Genomic DNA, 21,492 nt, shown 5'->3' on the forward strand with positions numbered 1-21,492 from the left:
AGCTGCCAGCATTGGTTGTAGATGTTGCGGGTTTTATAATTTTTAACAAGGTAGATGAAGGAATTAAGACTTGGTTTCTTCATGAGAGTTGTAGGAAATCTTCTTATCTTTCATATGAGATAAGGATGAGCATGGTAGGAGTAGTATAACTCCTGATGAGCTGTTTTATGTGAAGGTTGCCATTTCACAGTTAGTGATTTGGTTAAGTTGAAAGTTATTTTAGGTACTAGGTTGATTGGTGTTGTTTGGGTGGGTAATTTGACAAGATAGATGAGTTGTAAACAAGATGGATGCGCAGTATTATGTGTTGAATATGCTGTATGTTGTTTGAGCTGTTATTGCTGTTAAGCTGGGTTGTGCTGAATGTTGTTGAGCTGTTATTGTTGTTATGCTGAGCTGTGCCAAATGTTGTTTATGCTGATGATGAATGTTGTTGAGCTGAGTGATGATTTTGATGTGCTGTGAGATGTTTATGCTTCATTATGATGTTGAGCTGTAATTGATGAATATTGCTGTGTTGTGAGCTGTTAAGCTGTGTTGAATATTACTAGCTGGGATGTAAGCTGTTATTGCTATAAGCTGTTAATGTCGTATGTTGTTATTACTGAAATGTTGTATTGTATAATGTTGAGCTGTGTTGTTTAGCTGTGCTGGATGCTGATATTGTTGTGCTGTAAGTTGTTTAGTTGTGCTAAAAGACGATAATGTTGTGCTGTAAGCTGTTTAGCCGTGCTGTAAGTTGATATTGCTGTTAAGCTATGCTGTGTTGTATGCTGATATAAACTGTTGTAGGCCGTAAGGCTGAGCTATTGTAGGAGATCTCCGAGCTGATATGTGTGACGACGCATTGTATGTTTTATTGCTGTTTATGCGGTATAGCTGATGAGTTATATGCTGATGATGTGAGATGTGTGCTGTTATAGACGCTATGTCGGTGCTGTTATAGCCACTATTGTGGTGCTGTTATAGCCGCTATGTCGGTGCTGTTATAGTCACTATTGTGGTGCTGTTATAGCCGCTATGTCGGTGCTGTTATAGCCACTAATGTGGTGTTGTAATAGCCGCTAAGTCGGTGCTGTTATTGCTGAATACTGTGGTATTTTAAGCTGATTTTGTTAAGCTGATTGATGTGCTGATAGCTGTAGCTGTGTACTATTCATATATTTATATATGTATGTTATTTCTTTTCACTAGCTTACCCTTTGTTGTTTCCATGTGGTTTGGACTGCGATGATCATACTATGTATGAGAGCAGAGCAGGATTAGGTTGGTGTGCTGAGGAGAGTCTGCAGCTGGCAGATGGCGTTTGTTTTTGGTTGTTGTATTTAGCTACTTAGTTTAGCATTGCCGGATGTATTTTTGAACAGTCTAACTCCACCCAGATTTGGACCTTGTATATATATATATTATAGACACTATATGTATGTACCTGTTCTATTATGTGTGTTGTTCTAGTGTTCTGTGCTGTGTGTAGGGACCAGTCGGGTCGTTACACTTTAGTGGTATCAGAGCAGTTCGAGTTTAGTGGACACTCTGTGGGGGTGGTTCCTTTAGGCTTTTGTTGTGCTGAGCTCTGTGTTGTTTTGCTTTGCTGTGTTATTTTGTTGTGCTGATTTCTTCATTGATTGTTGTGTTGTTGATAGTTGTTTGCTTTAGTTATTGTATACTGAAGATGTTGTTACTTCTGTAGACAATGACTAGAACCAATGAGCAAATAGCCCGTGCCATGGAGATGATGGCTATGGCTATGCAGCAGCAAAATGTTTATTTTGCTAGGATGGACGTTGGTAGAGTTATAGCTGGTGCAGCAAGGCCCATTGGGCCGCAGGAGAGCCGAGATCTAGCTGAGTTCAGGAAATGCCATCCTTCACAGTTCAAGGGAGATGCAAACCCAGAGGTAGCTGACCACTGGATCTGTGAGCTGGAGAAGATCTTCATTGTGTTGGGATGTTCTTAAGAAAGGAGGCTAGCATATGTTGTCTACATGCTGGTTGGGGAGGCTAAGCATTGGTGGAGAGGTACTCACCATATGCTTACTGTTAGAGGAGGAGCTGTTGATTCAGCTGGTCAAGCTGAATCATTGTTGAGGGATGGAGCAGAGTGTTGTCTTCTGCTTGCTGCTATGAGTGTGGAGACCGAGAGGGTCATTGCTGAGATTGATGTGGTGAGGGATTTTGTTGAGGTGTTCCATGATGAGGTGCCTGGGTTGCCTCCTGTTAGGGAGATGAAGTTTAGCATTGACTTGGTTGTAGGTGCGGGGCCAGTGTCGGTGGCTCACTATAGGATGGCCCCTGCTGAGTTGGTTGAGCTGAAAGGTCAGTTGGAGGACCTGTTGGAAAAGTAGTTGGTGCGACCGAGTGTATCGCCGTGGGGTGCTCCCGTGTTGTTGGTGAAGAAGAAAGATGGAGGTAGTCGACTTTGTGTGGATTACCGGCAGTTGAACAAGTTGACCATTAAGAACAAATATCCACTTCCCCGGATAGATGACTTAATGGATCAACTGAGGGGAGCATCCGTTTTCTCGAAGATTGACTTGAGGTCAGGTTATCACCAGATCAAGGTGAAGGAGAGTGACATACCGAAGACTGCTTTCAGGATTTGGTATGGTCACTATGAGTATGTTGTGATGTCGTTTGGTGTGACCAACGCCCCGGCAGTGTTCATGGATTACATGAACAGGATTTTCCGGTCATTCTTGGATAAATTTGTGGTGGTATTTATTGATGACATCTTGATTTATTCAAGGACCCCGGAGGAGCATGGTGAGCACTTGAGGATGGTGCTAGAGATTTTGAAAGCGAAGCAGCTGAACGTTAAGTTTTCAAAATGTGAGTTCTGGTTGGATGAAGTGAAGTTCTTGGGACATGTGATCTCAGCTGAGGGGATTGCTGTTGATCCAGCTAAGGTAGAGTCGGTGTTGCAGTGGGAGCATCCAAGAACTGTCACTGACATTCAGAGTTTTGTGGGTTTAGCGGGTTACTATCGAAGATTCATTGAGGAATTCTCCAAGATAGTAGTGCCTCTAACCCAGCTGACAAGGAAGGAGCAGCCATTCATTTGGACTGATGCCTGTGAGTGGAGTTTTGGTGAGCTGAAGAGAAAGTTGACTACTTCTCCTGTGCTGGTGTTGCCCGACTCTGGTGAACCTTTTGATGTGTATTGTGATGTTTCTCACCAGGGTTTGGGGTGTGTGCTGATGCAGAATAGGAAAGTGGTGGCATATGCTTCAAGGCAACTGAAGAACCATGAGAGGAATTATCCCACTCATGACTTGGAGTTGGCAGCAGTTGTTTTTGCCTTGAAGATATGGAGACATTATTTGTATGGTGCTCGGTTTAGCGTCTTCAGTGATCACAAGAGTCTGAAGTACTTGTTTGATCAGGAGGAGCTGAACATGAGGCAGAGGCAGTGGATGGAGTTTCTAAAGGATTATGACTTCCAGTTGATATCATCCTGGGAAGGCCAATGTTGTGGCGGATGCGCTGAGTAGGAAATCCATCCACATGTCTAGTATGATGGTGAAAGAGAGCTGGAGCTGGTTGAGGAGTTCAAAGATCTGAACCTCTATGTGGAGTTAGCTCAGGATCACATTAGTTGTGGAATAATTACCATAACTAGTGAGTTATTGAGGCAGGTGGGACAAAAATAGTTACAAGATGTTGAGCTGGTGAAACTTCATGGTTTGTTGGGAACTGAGAAGACTGTTGGTTTTGAGCTGGGCGGAGATTGAATCTTGAGGTTCAAGGGCAGAATTTGCCTACCTCATGATGCTGAGCTGAAGAAAGCTGTGTTGGAGGATTTGTTGAGGGCTTGTGTGTTAGACCACTTGGGAAGCTGGGAGGAGGTCCTACCGCTGGTTGAGTTCACGTATAATAATAGCTTTCATGCTAGTATTGGGGTGGGGCCGTTTGAAGCCTTATATGGCAGAAGATGTAGGACTCCTCTGTGTTGGTATCAGGATGATGAGTCAGTGGTTGTGGGACCGGAGTTGATCCTACAGACTACTGGGAAGGTGAAACTGATTCAAGAGAGGATGAAGACTGCTCAAAATAGGCAGAAATCATATGCTAATAAAAGGCGAAAGCCTTTGGAGTTGCTGAAGGGGAACATGTGTTTTTGAAGGTGACCCCGACTTATGGTGTGGGTAGAGCGCTGAAGGCAAGGAAGTTGACACTGAGGTTTGTTGGTCCCTATCAAATTATACAGCGTGTGGGTCCGATTGCTTATCGGTTGGCCTTGCCACCGTCCCTCTCAAACCTACACGATGTATTTCATGTATCCCAGCTGAGGAAGGTCCATGTGGTGAAGCTGGATGATGTACTGGTGAAGGAGAATCTGACTTTTGAGAAGTTACCAGTAATTGTGGTGGATCATAAGCTGAAGGAGCTGAGGGGCAAGTCCATTGCTCTGGTAAAGGTGTTGTGGGATGCCGCTACTGGTGAGGCTATTTGGGAGGTGGAACAGCAGTGCAGGGAGCAGTATCCGTTTCTATTCCCAAGTAAGTCTATTTTCGGGGACGAAAATTCCTGTTGTTGGGGAGGTTGTGAGACCCCGTAGCATTCTTCTCTCTTTTCTCCCTCTCATCACTCACCTTATACTTTCCCTTCTCCTTTCATTTTGAATTTTCACTCTCAAATTCCTTTCTCTTTAGCTGAAGCCGTGAGCACTTGGGAGGTTCTTCTCCTCCTTCCTCTAGAGTGAAGCCGTGCGGAGCTAGCTAAGTGTGGATTTCTTTTCTCCTTCTTCTTCCTTTCTCTTCCCAGAGCTCGGAATCGTCTCACCGAGGTAAGGGAAGTTGGGATTTTGTGCTGGTTGTTGTGGAGTGAGTTAGAAACTCACGGATGGTGTGATTCTTGAAGAATTGATGGCTGTGTTTCAAAGATTTTCATTTTCAGGATTTCGGGATTATGATGGAAATTTGGGGATTTTGATGCGTTTGTGGTTGCATGTTAAAAGTGATTTGGATTTTGTGTTGTTGGATGGAAATGTGGTTCTTTGGAGGGTTTGCATGTGCTTGGGCTGTTGGATTTTGCAGGTTGTTGTTCAAAAATGGAGGAGGGACTGTGTTTCTATCAACAAACGGCTGAGCCGTTTTGAAGGGTGAGCCCTTTAGGGATTGTGTGACAGGGGAGAGTTTTTGGAGCCAAACGACTGAGCCGTTTTAAAGCGCTGAGCGCTTTTGAAACGGCTGAGCCATTTTGAAGGGCTGAGGGGGCAGAGAGCAAGAGGAGAATCCCTGGAGGTAAAGCTCTGAGCGCTTTGGAGGCGCTAAGCTCTTTTGTGCTTTCAGAATTGGACTTTGTAGTCTCCATGAAAGTTGTAGCCTTGGATGTTAGCTTTCCAATGACGCTGGAATCACCCAAAGAGGAGTCCTAGAACTCCATATATGGCTGTTTTAGTGAAGAGGGGTCAAGCTGCCAGCATTGGTTGTAGCTGTTGCGGGTTTTATAATTTTTAACAAGGTAGATGAAGGAATTAAGACTTGGTGTATTCATGAGAGTTGTAGGAAATCTTCTTATCTTTCATATGAGATAAGGATGAGCATGGTAGGAGTAGTATAACTCCTGATGCGTTGTTTTATGTGAAGGTTGCCATTTCACAGTTAGTGATTTGGTTAAGTTGAAAGTTGTTTTAGGTACTAGGTTGATTGGTGTTGTTTGGGTGGGTAATTTGACAAGATAGATGAGTTGTAAACAAGATGGATGAGCCGTATTATGTGTTGAATATGTTGTATGTTGTTTGTGCTGTTATTGCTGTTAAACTGGGTTGTGCTGAATGTTGTTGAGCTGTTATTGTTGTTAAGCTGAGCTGTGCCAAATGTTGTTTATGCTGATGATAATTGTTGTTGAGCTGAGTGATGATTTTGATGTGCTGTGAGATGTTTATGCTTCATTATGATGTTGAGCTGTAATTGATGAATATTGCTGTGTTGTGAGCTGTTAAGTTGTGTTGAATATTACTAGCTGGGATGTAAGCTGTTATTGTTGTAAGCTGTTAATGCCGTATGTTGTTATTGCTGAAATGTTGTATTGTATAATGTTGAGCTGTGTTGTTTAGCTGTGCTGGATGCTGATATTGCTATGCTGTAAGTTGTTTAGCTGTGCTGTAAGACGATAATGTTGTGCTGTAAGCTGTTTAGCCGTGCTGTAAGTTGATATTGTTGTTAAGCTGTGCTGTGTTGTATGCTGATATAAACTGTTGTAGGCCGTAAGGTTGAGCTGTTGTAGGAGATCCCCGAGCTTATATGCGTGACGACGCATTGTATGTTTTATTGTTGTTTATGCGGTATAGCTGATGAGTTATATGCTAATGATGTGAGATGTGTGTTGTTATAGCCGCTATGTCGGTGCTGTTATAGCCACTATTGTGGTGCTGTTATAGCCGCTATGTCGGTGCTGTTATAGCCACTATTGTGGTACTGTTATAGCTGCTATGTCGGTGCTGTTATAGCCACTAATGTGGTGTTGTTATAGCTGGTAAGTTGGTGCTGTTATTGCTGAATACTGTGGTATTTTAAGCTGATTTTGTTAAGTTGATTGATGTGCTGATAGCTGTAGCTGTGTACTATTCATATATTTATATATGTATGTTGTTTCTTTTCACTAGCTTACCCTTTGTTGTTTCCATATGGTTTGGACTGCGATGATCATACTATGTATGGGAGCAGAGCAGGGTTGGTGTGCTGAGGAGAGTCTGCAGTTGGCAGATGGCGTTTGTTTTTGGTTGTTGTATTTAGCTACTTAGTTTAGTATTGCCGGATGTATTTTTGAACACTCTGACTCCAGCCAGATTTGGACCTTGTATATATATATATATTCTAGACACTATATGTATGTACCTGTTCTATTCTGTGTGGTGTTCTGTGCTGTGTGTAGGGACCAGTCGGGTCCTTACATAATCTATGCATTAAAAACTTTTAATTGAACGGTTGGATCGTTAAAGTTTGATGTAAAATATGAGTTATTGAACGGAGTAAGTCTAGGTAGACTTACTCCTGAAGTAAAAGGATCTCTATATATATACGAGGAGAGATCCGTTTACTCCACGAGTAAGTCTACTTAGACTTATTCCGTTAATAACTCATGCTCTATATCAAATCTCAACGATTCAACCGTTGAATTTAAAGTTCTTAATACATAGATCAAATTTATAATTTTTTTTAAAAATTTGAATACCATTTAATACTTTGTTTCATTAATTGAAATTGATAGATATATTTTTATAATTATCTGTTAATTTGAATTAATAAAACGAATTATCAAATAATTTTAAAATTTTTTTAAAAAATTCTTAAATTTAAATTAAATTAAATTTATGTATTAAAAACTTTAATTTAACTATTAGACATTAAAATTTGATATAAAATATAAATTATTAAATAAAATAAATTTAAATAAATTTATTCTTAAAATAAACGAATCTTCGCATAATTGTAAAATGCAAAAGAGTTAATGAAGCACACCTTATTTTATAAATCTATTGAACGAAGAGCAATGATTCATGAGAGATGGACTTTTCGAAAAAATTGATGAGTTGGTGAGACAGTGGAAATGAATGATAAATGAAGAGCACAGTAAAAGAGACATGAAGTAGGTTAACCTTTATGTCTACCATTATGACATTTCGTGTTGACACCATTGGATTTGGCGGGAGTTCAACAAACAAAGCTTAATGCATTTAAGATATGACCACAATATCTCTCACCATCTAATCATGTTTATTTTCTTTTATCCATAGAAATCCAATTCCTTAAAAAAATTACAATGACTCACCCACACCAACAAAATTAGAGTTCTTTGTAGTTGATCGTATTAATTGTTTGCGTACGCTTATTGCAATTAACCATTTTTTATTATTATTAACATTGAGTTTAATTATAGTAAGGTAAGTCTAGATAAAGATCCTAATCTCTAAAGGGTAGTGGAGAGAATCTTTATGATCTCTCCAGTGACGGGTTTAGAATAATATATATAAAAAGAATTTGATTTTAATTTTATTATTATTATTATTGTAATTTGTATTGATATAAAATTGTTGAGTTTAGTTTTTGTGTTTAATTATGTCTTTTCTTGGATAATTATTTTTTTCTCTAAGTTTAAAATTAACGTTTTAATCTTTATAATTTTAAAAAAAATATTATTTTATTCTTTGTATATATTTTTTAATCTCTCAATTAAAATATGTGTTTTTAGTTCTTAAAATAAAAAAATATTTTAATCTTTCAAATTTAAATTTTTTTATTGTTATCTAATAATTTCAAACAAAATATTATTTTAGTTTATCATGATCATTGATAGAAAAATTTATGACGAAGAATTAAAATAATTTTATAATATTAATTAATCTAATGTGATATTTTAACTAATAATGACTAGTAAAAACATGATTGATAATAATAATTAAGACAATTTTGAAATATTAATTGGTCTTATGTGATATTTCAATTGACAACGACACTAGTAAAAGAATCATGTGAAACAGAGTAATTAATGACATTTGAGAAGAGGAACTAAAATAATAATTTTCTTTTTTATATTTTGGGAGTTAAAAATATATTTTAAATTTGAGAGACAAAAAAGATATATGTTAAGACTAAAAAAATAATTTTTTGAAATTAGAAAAACTAAAATGATAAATTGTAAGTTTGAGAGACTAAAATAATAATTATATATATATATATATATATAATAAAATCATTGTCAATGTAAGTATCTATTTTTTTACAAAAGAAAAAATAGATTAAAAGAAAAAAACAATTTCATGTGAGATCATAATCACTAGTCTCTTTAAATTTTTTTTTAATAAAAATGCAAATCTTTTATCTTGTTTTTAATATGAACATATAAAAAGATATAAAATAAAAAAATATAGTCGGTGGACTAATCTCATAAAAGACTTGGTTAAGTTAGCTAATGTCGTGGTAGATTTGTACCTAGTTGTTCTATCTTGACATTAATACTATACTTATTTGTTTAAGTAACGACATTCGAGAAAGTGAGTTGCTGTGTTATGAATCTATGTCCAATTCGTGTTGATATAGCAAGCCCAAAAAGATCATTCTATGTTCTCGATTTGGTATAATCAAACCACTTAAATTGTTTACCCTGTATTATAGGAGATCTCCGGGTTAAAATTTGTGATGACGCATATGAGTTGCTATGTTGAACATATGATGTATTGAATTGATTGTGTTGTTTATATGTTGTGTTGAATTAAGATGATCTATGATGTTATGTTGATTTAGAGTTGTACTGTGTTGATTTGTGATGTATAGTGTCGTTAAAGCTGACATGAAGATGTGATGTTTTTGTGAAGTATTTATGTTATTTCTTTTTTACTTTAATTTACCTTTGTGTTTTTTCATGTGATGTGGATTGTAGTGATCATAGTGATTTAGGGTTTAGGTAGGGATAGGATTGAAGAGTAACTATGGAGGTCATCCAGTGGCATAAGACCTATAGGATATTTTGATGACTATCCTTTGGTAGTATATTTGTATAGATAGTGTAGTGCTTGATCGACAACTTGAGATGTATAGTTTACATTACTAGATTATCGTACTTATATTGTAATTCACATATTTCAATAGTAAGTCTACTTAGGCTTACTCCTCTCGATAACTCATATTCTACATCAAATTTCAATAATCCAACTATTGAATTCAAAGTTTTTAATACTTCAAGTAAATCTACAAATTTTTAAAAAATTTAAAAACTAGTTGATACTTCGTTTCATTAATTCAAATCAATGTATTACTTTTATGATTATCCATCAATTTTAATTAACGAAACAAAATATCAAATATTATTATTTTTTTAAGTTATAGACTTTATTTATATATTAAGAACTTTTAATTTAATGATTAGATTGTTAAAATTTAATATAAAATATAAGTTATTGAGTAGAGTAAGTAGGTAAACTTACTTTTAAAGTAAGTGAATTCCTCTTTTTTCTCTTTCTTCCCTCTCTATATAGATGATGGATTCACTTATTCCAAAAGTAAGTTGCACTTCATTTAATAACTTATATTATACATCAAATTTTAATGATCCAATAGTTAAATTAAAAGTTTTAAGTATGAAATTTTTAAATAAATTAAAAAAAGTATGATATTTCATTATTTATATTTAAATCAACAAATAAAATAATTATATAATTATCAATCAATTTAAATTAATTAAATAAGAAATAAAACTATTTTTAAAAATAACCCGAACCATAAAATTGGACCATTTAAAATAAATTAAATCAATGATTAATAAAAACAATTGAGTTTGAACCAAACTATATTTTTAATGAAGTGTTTCGGTTTGATTATTTAAAACAAATCAAATCATTTATGCAAAATAAACTCAATCATTTTTATGAAGTGACTCGGTTTAATTTTTTTTTTAAAACTGAACCATGCACAATTCTGTTCATTAAAGATTTTTTTTAATGGAAATTCTGTCAATTAAAGATTGTTTATTAATAAAATTGAGAAATGTTTATGATACTTTTAAAAATTGAGGTGCAAATGATAGACACTTATTAATTTCATTATACTTTTTAAGTGAATAATTTCCTCCAATTTCCTTCGGGATCTCCTCAGATATTGGCCCAAATGGATGAGTACTAACAAAAAATTGAGAAATGTTTATGATACTTTCTGTATATATACATGCCTTGTCCCTTCTCTCTTCAGTAACTGCTTTTGTCCATTTTTTCTTTCTATGTAGTCTCACAACTGTCGCAGTTATAGATGGAGATAATCGACCTGGTTGGGGGTTGCCAGAACCAAGCTTACGTCAACTTGGTTCCAATCGAATTTTTAACGTAAATAATATTTTTTAAAAAAAAATTTATCAAAATAACACCTGTGCAACTTTATTTACACAATTAGAACCATTTACTGTTCACACTCAGAATTCGGTTCCCCGGGAACCGAATTCTGAGCTTCAAATTTTTTTTCTTCATTTTTTTTGTGCTCAGAATTCGGTTTCCGGGGAACCGAATTCTGAGTTATTTTTAATTTTTTTTTTGTTTATGTCTGATTTTTCGCGAGTGTGGGAAGTGGAACGGGCCGTTCTGGAAGCAGAACGGCCCGTTCTGCTTAAACACATAGAGTGTTTTTTTTAACATTAGAACGGGTCGTTCCAATTTAAAAAAAAAACACTCTATGTGTTTAAGCAGAACGGGCCGTTCTGCTTCCGGAACGGGCCGTTCTACTTCCCAGACTTGCGCAAACTAGCAGAAAACGCAAAAAAAAAAAAAATTAAAAACAACTCAGAATTCGGTTCTCCGGGAATCGAATTCTGAGCAAAAAAAAAAAGAAAAAAAAATTTGAAGCTCAGAATTCGGTTCCCGAGTGTGAACAGTAAACGGTTCTAGTTGTGTAAATAAAGTTGTACAAGTGTTATTTTGGTAAATTTAAAAAAAAAAAATATTATTTACGTAAAAAATTCAGTTCTAGACTTCATCCTTTGAAACTACACTCTCAGTCATCAAGTTACTAGAATAGTATCCTAACATATGAGAAATTGTTAATTAGCTTTTGTCACTGTCTTACTGTGTTTATTGAGAGACTAACTTAGTTACATATACTTTAGTAAATTATGCAAAAGCAGAAAGAAAGAAAGAAAGAAATCCAATATAATAAAAGACTTAAATGTATTAGTCTAAAATTTAATACTAAAATTTATAAAATAGTTATATTTTTTTAGACACCTAATTGCTTAGATGCACCTTTAGGACACCCATCTACATGACTAAAATTTGTTAGTCAAGCAAATATTTTATTTTTTAGTTTATTAAAAATAATTAAAAATTAAAGAATGTTATAAAAGTGTTTTTATCTTGTAATGAGTGTCTAAGAATCATTTTCCTTTATAAAAGATATCCTACAATTTCTTTAAAAGTGACGATTACTTCTGTGTACATATGATATATCTATAATATATATAATAAAAAAATTATTTTTAAAATAATTTTATCTTTAAATAATAAAATATAATATTAAAAATTAGTCATTTTTATAAAAATGAGATTTAAATTTAAGACTTTTTAATTTAAAAAATTAAATATAATATAAATTAATTTATCAAATATTAATAATTTTAAATATTTTTATTAAATAAAATATAAAGATACGAAATATGTTGATTCTTCTTTTTTATATATATATATATATATATATATATATATATATATATATATATAAGTATTTTTTACGTCACAACATCATATGTGTGTATGGAATTATGAGGTGTGAACACCGAACATAGGTGACTTTTTCATTTTGATTTAATTTGTTTTGTTTTTTATTTTTATTTTTGGGTGATGACATTACTGGGACAATGGAGGGTGAGATTATAAACCATGCATTAAGGCAACATCATTGATAAGTGGTAACTGATGACCAACCAACGAAAGAATTTGTTTTAGTATGCCACAAATACATCATGGTCATTGTCGACCTTCCACGAGCTTTGGATCACTCCATCGTGTCCGTTACTTCTTATATATTACTACACCCTTCTTTCTCTCTCATTCTTAACCTCAACTAATAACGTGTGTTTGTGTGTGTGTTAGAGAGACACTAGAAGGGACATGGTTGCACCTGCAAGGCCTCACTTCGTTCTCTTCGGCTCCTCCATTGTTCAGCTTAGTTTCAGCCACGGCGGTTGGGGTTCTCATCTTTCTGACGTCTACTCTCGCAAGGTACTATTAATCTCACTCGTTTCTGTCTTTCAACTTTAGACACAAAAATTGTCTTTTTTCTCCTACCCTGATGATTTTTCCCATTAGTATCATGTATCCTCCCCTGTGTGATATCAACGTCATGTGTGATTTCTTCTCTATCTTTTACTTTTCCATTGAGGGTTTCATGGATTGATCTCTAGAGATGCTCGCCAATTCTTCAATTTTTAAAGTTGGTTTGATTTTTTTGTGATAATTCCCATCACACATTCATGATTTGAGGTCTCAATGACCCTTGTAGCTTCATTTTTCCTGGTTTCTACAAAAAATGAACTACGAGTCCAGGTGAACCTTAAGTGCCATGTTAGGGCCTTGAATCATAAAGTTTTCACCTTGGGGTTTTTTTTTTTGTCTATACCACATGTTTTTTTCAACGGAAAAGGCTTTACCTTATCACCACCCACTTGAAGGGTTGTCTCACAGCTATGTTTGTGGGGATACCCAGTCTAAGACAAGAAAAAAAAATCATCTTTGGTCCTTGAAAGGTTGGGTATGGTTCTTTGATCCTTGAAAATATGTGATATTAATTTGGCCCCTCAATAACGGAAATCAACATCAAAATCATTCTTATATGCACAAACTATGATATTGGGGGATTAAAAAATTGTGTCGTGTCCTTGTCTAATATTCAGGAGCTTAGTTGATGTCAATTTCTTTAAAGGATTACAGTGTCGTCAGTCGGACCAAATTGATGTCAATCCATTCTTTCAGAGATCAAAATGGTAATTTATTCTAAAAGATTTGCAGTAACTCAATTATTTATTGCTAAGATCTTATCTTTGACTTTTGTCTCATTAGTTGTTTATAATTTTCAAAACATAGAAGTGAATTTGAATAAATTTTCATAACTTAAAATCAACTTATGTGCATCATCTTATGAAAACAGTTAAATGAGGAAGCTTCTAAAAATGTTGAAGTTCATAACTTGATTTTAACCGAAGTTTGATTCATTTTACCTTTTTCATTTATTTTATTTCTTCTCCCTGAAATACTTATTGAAAATTTATCCACATTGAATCTTAATTAGTTTTTATATAGGATTTTGAAGAAGAAAATCATAAAGTTATTCAATTATTTTAATTTGCAAATTCTTTCTGGTTGACTTCCTATTTGGTTACTGCTATGTCTTTGTCCTGGTCTTGCCTTCAAGTTTTATATTTACCCTTCCTAATGGTCTCCTAAAAGATATTCTGGATGATTACAAAGTAGGAGGCCTGTCATGCCTGTGCAAAGACTTTATCCTGGCATTTACATTTCATAAGTGTGAGTAAAGAGGAAACCTATGTAGCCATGCACCATCTTCTGTTGGAGCGTGTCCTTAGCATGAACCTTTTTTTCGTTTTGTTCCTCTCTCGCTAATGAAATATTAAGGAGAATAGTCAATTTTTAAGTTATGACGATGCAGAATTTCTTCTTGTAGGCAGACATATTGTTGCGAGGATACTATGGATGGAACTCAAGACGCGCCCTCCAAGTCCTCAACCAAGTTTTCCCAAAGGTATTGTACCTCGAAAGCAACTATTCACATAGTAGAACGCAGAACCAAAATGATGCCTTTGGTGCAGCTATTCTTCGCTTTCACTTTAGCCAATGCCTGATTGATGTGGCCTGTAGTTTAAAATGATTTTTTGGTTAAATCACAGTTTCTTGAAATGATATAATTTCTTTTTCTGGTTCTTTGTATTTTGATATCCTAGTAGGATATCTCACTAACTTTATACTCTCAAATGTTTCTTAAATAATGCCTTTGTTGTAGCTTATTATCCATCCTACAATATATAATTTTCTTTATCCCACTTCCCAGGATGCTGCAACACAGCCTTCTCTTGTGATAGTTTATTTTGGCGGTAATGATTCCATGGGTCCTCATTCGTCTGGCCTAGGCCCTCATGTGCCTCTTGATGAATATGTTGAAAACATGAGAAAGATTCTGATTCATATTCAGGTACTTCTTCTCTGTTATTCACCAGGGTCTTTCTCTGTAAGTGCACTCTGCCTTGCACTAGATACATATATCTTCACTTTCAGAGACAGGGAGCACCAAAGACTTCATTTTGTTAATAGGAAGCTAAACCATTTCTTTAAAATATCAAGTTTGAGGAAATACACTTGATTTGTTGGTTCTCATTCTTGTATATCTTGCCTTTCCTTGGTTCTCCAAGGTTGTTTCTCACATATTTCTCATTAACATAGATTAGCATAAATCAATAGCATATTCAATTATGAAATTTAGTTTGCCTGAGGAATGGCAGCAAATTGTAACTTTTACATTGATGGAAATAGATCTTAAATATGATGATCATAAATGCATTGAAAAACGAAACTGTTTTGTAATTTAATGTAATAATATTAACTGTCAGGGTCTCTCTGAAAGGACACGTATCATTGTTCTCAGTTGTCCTCCTGTCAATGAGGAAATAGTGCGTGGAAACACTAGGTAGCCAGAAGATTTTTTTTCTTTTTTTCACATTTTCATCTCTGTACATGTGTTCAGATAACACATTAAGTTCTAATCTTATGATTTTTATTCCCCTTTCTTAACCAGTACAATTTTTAGTGAGCTGGTAAGAACAAATGAATTGTGCCAAAGCTACTCAGAAGCTTGTATTAAGCTGTGCAAGGAACTGGATATCAAAGTCGTTGATCTTTTTACTGCACTACAGAAGAGAGATGACTGGATGAATGTTTGTTTCACGTAAGTTTGTTTACCTTATTCCAAATCCTTCCCTAACTCTTTAAGTATCTTCTGCTTACTTTATTTGCAAGATGGTTTAAGTCTGAGATCTTCCATATTAATTAAAAGCATATTGACTGATGCAATCTTGTGATTAATTGAGACCTGCATCAGTCACTAGCTTGTAAGTTGTAACATAACATATTTTTCTCTTTCACTTCACTGGTTTTCATATCCTTAAACTATTTTGATCCTTGAAAGATTGGGATGACATTTATTTGGTTTTTGGGCCTCATAGATAAGTGATATCAATTTAGTTCATGGAAGTTGGAAATTACATGTCGTCTAAGTAAACTAACATCAATTTAGATCCCAACAATAGAAAAATGGCATCAATGTAGCCCCTAAATCTTGCAGTTTTTCCTTAGAAGGATGATTTTTATGTTACCTTCCACGATTGAGGTACTACATTGATGCGCATATCTCTTGGGGAGTTAGGGGACAAACTGAAGTCAGCCCAATCTTCCATGGACTAAAATAGATTTGTACTCTAAAATTTATGTGCACTCTTGACTGCTTTTACATATAGTGTCATCACCATTTGATTGGACTCCATTTATCAAAATAGTGTTAAGAGACAGTGCTACACCAAAAGGTTGTAGGAACGTGGTTTTCTGATAGGTAAACTAATCACAATGAAAAAAGGACAATACTTAAATGCAAACCTATGTTGCATAGTTAGCAAAGTAATCGCATGTTTTTGGTGTCGTCTTTTAATCAGCGTTGGAGTTTCATCTCGAAAACTTATGTTGACCTTTAACACGGATTTTATTGCATAGATTAGCAAAGCAAAACTTTAATTCTAATTAGAAAGCAACTCCAAAAACATTTTTGGAACTTTATCCAAGTTTTCTCTTAAAAGAGTATGAAATACGATTAAAAAAGTCATGCTGAATACTAAAACCAAAGTTCATCTGGGATAAAAAAATTTCATCTGCTTGTGGCCTTTCTTAACCATTCAGTCAGTCATAAAATGTAAATGACAATGATGTCAATTGATAAGTTACCTAAACAATATATATGTCTAATTTGTTGTCACCCTTAATGCATTTTGCAGTGATGGTATCCATTTAGCAGCTGAGGGAAGCAAAATTGTGGTGCAGGAGATACTGAGAGTGCTTAAGGAGGCTGATTGGGAGCCATGCCTCCACTGGAAATCCATGCCCACTGAATTTTCAGAAGACTCACCATATGATCTTGTTGCTGCTGATGGGAAAACTACATTGAATCCCTCAGAGTGGACCTTTTACAGAGAGATTCAGTGGGATTAAGTTGTTAAGTAATCAACGTTAACCCTTTCTGGATCCCACAGGATTTAATACTTTCAGATATTATTTACGTTTTGCTTAGACATGTTGATTGGTTATAAGGTGGTAGCATTCCCCTTTATTTTAGATAGTCTTTGTCATTCATCGAGATTGTTATTTTATGATTCAACTCATAATTAACTGAATAGAATAATTCCATTCTTCCATAGATATCTTCAAGTTTCATTTGTTTGATAGAATGGTATCCAACTCCTAAGATTATTTGTGTGGGTTTCAAACTAGGGATTTTATTTTTCATTAGTATGAAATGTATAATGAATGAGACATAATTCATAATGTATGTGTTGGCTTCAAAGATTACTATCAATATGTGTAATGGCATTTGAAGATTATGAATTTTCAATCACTTTTACACCGTTGGATACAGAGCAAGATGACTAATACATATACTAAAGGTGTTGAACAGAGAAAAGAAACCAACCATTGCACAAGAGTATTGACAATACGCAAAGAATATTATTTATAACTAACATGCCAGGCGCATGTCGTAGCCTCCCACCACCTGGTTGTTGGGTATTTATTTAGTAAGTATTCATGAATTTTTATTTATTTATTTATTTATTTATATATATTTATGAGTATCTATGGATATTTGATAAAATATAAAAATTTAAATAAAAAAATAAAAAATAAAAAAATAAAAAAACAACTTTAAAACATGTATTTATATTAAAAATAATTTTGTAATATATATTCATATTAAAGAGAAATAATTATAACAGATATTTAACTTAGAAATAAAATAAAATAAATTACTTTATTTATAATTAAAAATATTTAGAAGTACCTTATTATCCGTTCTCTCATTAAAACAGATTCCGGTTGAAATGTCTGCTCTGCCTCTTACCTACTACGGTACCTAGGGCCTGTTAAGATACATAAATGCTATTTAATGACCGGAGCTAACAGATTTATTATATTAACCCTCCGATTTTTTAATTTTTTTTTTTACGTTTAAGATTTATACATAAAAATTAAGAAAATAATTAACATTTTAATATTTTAAATTATTTATTATTTATTTTTTTATTATATCTTTTAAGTAATTGAAAAAAATTAGATACATTAAATATATTGTTCAGTAAACACATATTAATTATTAAAAATAAAAATAAAAAAAATTAATAAATCATTTATTTAAAAAAAATAACAATCAAAAAATAACAAAAGAAAAATAGTGTCAAAATTCAAAATGACTATGAAAAAAAAATAGAAAAAGTACATTTTTTTTCAACAATGCCTTCATTTATCAGAATCTCACTTAAATACTTAAATAAATTCACTATTATATTTTAACTAGTTTATATTTAATGAGAATAATTTTGTTAAAGAAATTGTTTTATCATAATAATAATTGCCGATGGCGTAAATTAATTGTCTTGAAATTATTCCATTCAATCTGGTATCGAATTTGAATTTTGAATTATACATTTTCTCTACTAAAATGTTTTTATCACAACAATTTTCTCTTAAATGTTAATTCATCAAAGTCAACTACAAAAAAGGAATTTAGACACTCTATATGGCTACTTTTTAATCTGTTACATATGACTCTTAAAAAAAATGTTACATATGAAAAATAATTCTGAAAATCGTGATTACAAGAAAACTTGATTACAACATTTATAATAACTAGAAGTTTTTGTTCATTCTGCAAATATTTTTAAATTTAAATAAAATATTAAAGATAATAGTATATATTTTATTAATAGTTAATATTTTATTGTATTAATTATAAATAAATTAAAAAGAGAAGATTTTAAATTTTGTTTTCTAAATTATGAAAATAAATTATTAAAATCAAGGCATCATCTTGATTGATATTTGATACGATTAGGGATGACAATGGGGCTCCATGGGGATGAGTAATAGTAAACCCGCTTCCGCCCCCGCCCCGCTAGATGAAAATTGGCCCGTACCCATCCCAATCCGCGCGAATATCCATTAAGCAGGTATCCATGAATTTCTTGAATACTCACAGATATCCTTGGATATCCATGGATATTTATAAATTTTGTAAGAAATTAAAAAATTTATATTATAAATAATTTTAAGTTTATATTTAATGTCATTGAAATATTAAAAAATAAAAAATTAATGTTAATTTTAAACTTGTATTTAACGTTAATTTTGTTGAAATAATAATAAAACTGCAAGATAATCAATAATTTAAAATACATCAATCTCACAAGTAAGTTAAAGTCTCATCACAAAGTTACAATAATTCAATCTCATAATTTCAAACGAAAGTAAACAACTTAAAATACATCAAAATTTATTAGTTCATTCAAAGCTAGAAAATTAATCAAATTACATCCAACGTAATTCTATAACATGCTTAACACATGTTGGTAACTTCATCAACTTCACTTTTGTAAGAAAATAAGAAGAGAGAGTGTAATTTTAGGGTTATGTGGTACAAGGATAATTAGGATATTTTAAGAAATATTATTAAACGGGTATCCGCGGGTATGGATATCATCATACCCGCCCCCGCCCCATTTATAAACGGATAAAAAATTATCCATCCCCATTATCTGCGGGTATCCAATTAGTCTATCCATTTATTATCCGTAGCGGATTTTACCCACAGATACCCGCGGGTACGAGTATTTTTGCCATCCCTAGATACGATATGTGAAAATTTAAAATTTAAATTTATATTCAAATTATGATTGATTAAAATTATAATAATTTTAAAGTTTTAATTTTTATATGAAAAAATATATTTAGTTCGATATACTATTAACAAAAATTAAAGAATAATAAATTAAAGGAAACATTTAATTTAGGAAAAGTCATATAACTTAAAATAATTAAAAGTAAAAATGAAAATAATAACAATTAATATTACATTAAAAAAATAAAAAATGACTCTTATTACATAACTTATGTAACGTAGTAAGTTGTTTTAGAAGACCCAAAAGTCTAGTGTGGGTGATTCAGTAGCCCAGAACGGGTCATTCCCAAACTGGAACGGGCCGTTCCAAATTACTGAATTGACCTATAAAATGTGGTTGAGAATGGGTCGTTCTTGAGGGAGAACGGGCCGTTCCAAACCCCAAAACGAGTTGTTCTAGATGGAGAACGGACCGTTCTGGATGAGTTCCAGAACGGGCCGTTCTAATTTCAGAACGGGCCGTTCTGTATGTGATTTTTGCACATGATGAAAGGGTGCAGAATGGGCCGTTCCGGATTCGGAACAAGCCATTCTAGCCACTCCAAAACTTTTATAAATAGGGGTTGGTGGTTGAAGAGAAAATGAGATTTTTAGAGAGAATGACTCTGGGTTTGTGAGCTCCTTTCTCTCCTAAATTTCTCTGTATGATTCCTTTTCTCCTCTAGATCACTAATGCCTTATGTCTTTTCTTGAAATTCATATTAGGAAGCTTGCTTTGGGAGGATTGAAGTTCCGGGTTGAGCTTCGGAAGGGAATTTTACTTTTTCTCAGTTATTGGCTATTTTGAGCCAATCTTCAGGTGAAGGAAGTTATAATATTTTTTGTTTAAGTTGCATGTGAGTTTAGAAACTCAATTGATGCATGGATGTTGAAAATCCATAGATGGATTGAAGAAAATCTTATTTTTTGGGGTTTTGACAAAAAGGAGGATTTTGATGATTTTGATGCATAGATTGAATGCATGTGAGATTTAAGTTTATTTTGAGTTGTATGGAGCCTATGCATTGTGTTTTGTGTTTGCATATGGCTGGATTTGTTGGTTGGATGAGAGTTTTGAAACTCTATGACTGGGATTAGGCTAGGCGCAGGTTGAGCGCGCCAGGCGTAGAAGAGCTTAGGGCTCTTGGGTTGGATGTTGGGCTAGGCGTGATTTGGTTGCGTCAGGCGTGGAGACTCTTAGGAATCTCTGTCTCAAGGACACCGAGCGTGAGTTGAACGCGCCGGGTGTGGATGAGTTTTAAGACTCTCGGGTTGGGATTAGGCTGGGCGAGCTCAGGCTACGCCAGGCGTGAACATGTGTATGAATAAAATGATGCTAATGCATGTTAAGTTGAAGTTTTGGATCATGTATGTATGATATATGATGTATGTTGAGGTGTGATTCATATGTATGCATAGTGATGATATATATATGAATGTTTGAATATGATATGACATGTGTATATGTTCATATGGGTATGTTTATTGATCATAATGGTGGTAGACCATGTATGATGTATGATGCATTATTGTATGTCATGCTTTATGGCATGAGTATGTTTATTGATCATGATGGTGGGTAGACCATGTATGATGTATGAAACATTATTGCATGTGGTGTCTTATGACATGTGTATGATTGTTGATCATGATGGTGGGCAGACCATGTATGATGTGTGATGCATAACTGCATGTGATGCCTTATGGCATGTGTCTAGCTTAGGACTTGAGGAGAGGAAAAATATTTTTGAACTGGAAGAGCTCACATAGAGTCTCTTGAGAGTGGTGCTTGGATAGGCCACTGATATATGAGAGTGGTGCTCAGGTAGGCCACTAGATTTGGGAGAGTGGTGCTCAGGTAGGCCACTGGGTTGGGTGAGTCTCCTCTAAGTCCTTAGCTAGTGTTGAAGCGAGGTATGAGGTCGATGGTTATTCCCTTAACCAAAGTACTCGGGAAGGTGCATGGATCCTTGCGGATAGTCGATGGACGAACTCCACAATTGACTTGGTTATGCATGCCAAGGTCGTGGTAA

The 21,492-nt window shown here is 34.1% G+C and overlaps 1 protein-coding gene across 1 annotated transcript; it reads left to right on the forward strand.

Annotated features, from left to right (window-relative positions):
- The first annotated feature begins 12,345 nt into the window (after nt 1–12,345).
- On the forward strand, nt 12,346–16,952 carry LOC109797812 (SGNH hydrolase-type esterase superfamily protein). Its single transcript, XM_020357992.3, has 7 exons — nt 12,346–12,482; nt 12,571–12,699; nt 14,159–14,236; nt 14,543–14,683; nt 15,099–15,175; nt 15,284–15,433; nt 16,530–16,952. The coding sequence occupies exons 1-7, from the start codon at nt 12,441–12,443 to the stop codon at nt 16,741–16,743; spliced, it is 831 nt and encodes a 276-aa protein (XP_020213581.1). The 5' UTR covers nt 12,346–12,440; the 3' UTR covers nt 16,744–16,952.
- Nucleotides 16,953–21,492: the final 4,540 nt, after the last annotated feature.

This window comes from Cajanus cajan, chromosome 3, assembly GCF_000230855.2.
Source record: "Cajanus cajan strain Asha chromosome 3, NIPB_CcT2T_4, whole genome shotgun sequence".
NCBI classification, from domain to species: Eukaryota; Viridiplantae; Streptophyta; class Magnoliopsida; order Fabales; family Fabaceae; genus Cajanus; species Cajanus cajan.

What these genes read in the sequence shown, in the direction of transcription:
- LOC109797812 (XM_020357992.3), top strand. Translation starts at nt 12,441, where the DNA reads ATGGTCATTGTCGACCTTCCACGAGCTTTGGATCACTCCATC. An exon ending in AGATTCTGATTCATATTCAG is followed by an intron (nt 14,684 to 15,098) that starts GTACTTCTTCTC and finishes ATTAACTGTCAG; the next exon opens with GGTCTCTCTGAAAGGACACG. An exon ending in TGGATGAATGTTTGTTTCAC is followed by an intron (nt 15,434 to 16,529) that starts GTAAGTTTGTTT and finishes TGCATTTTGCAG; the next exon opens with TGATGGTATCCATTTAGCAG.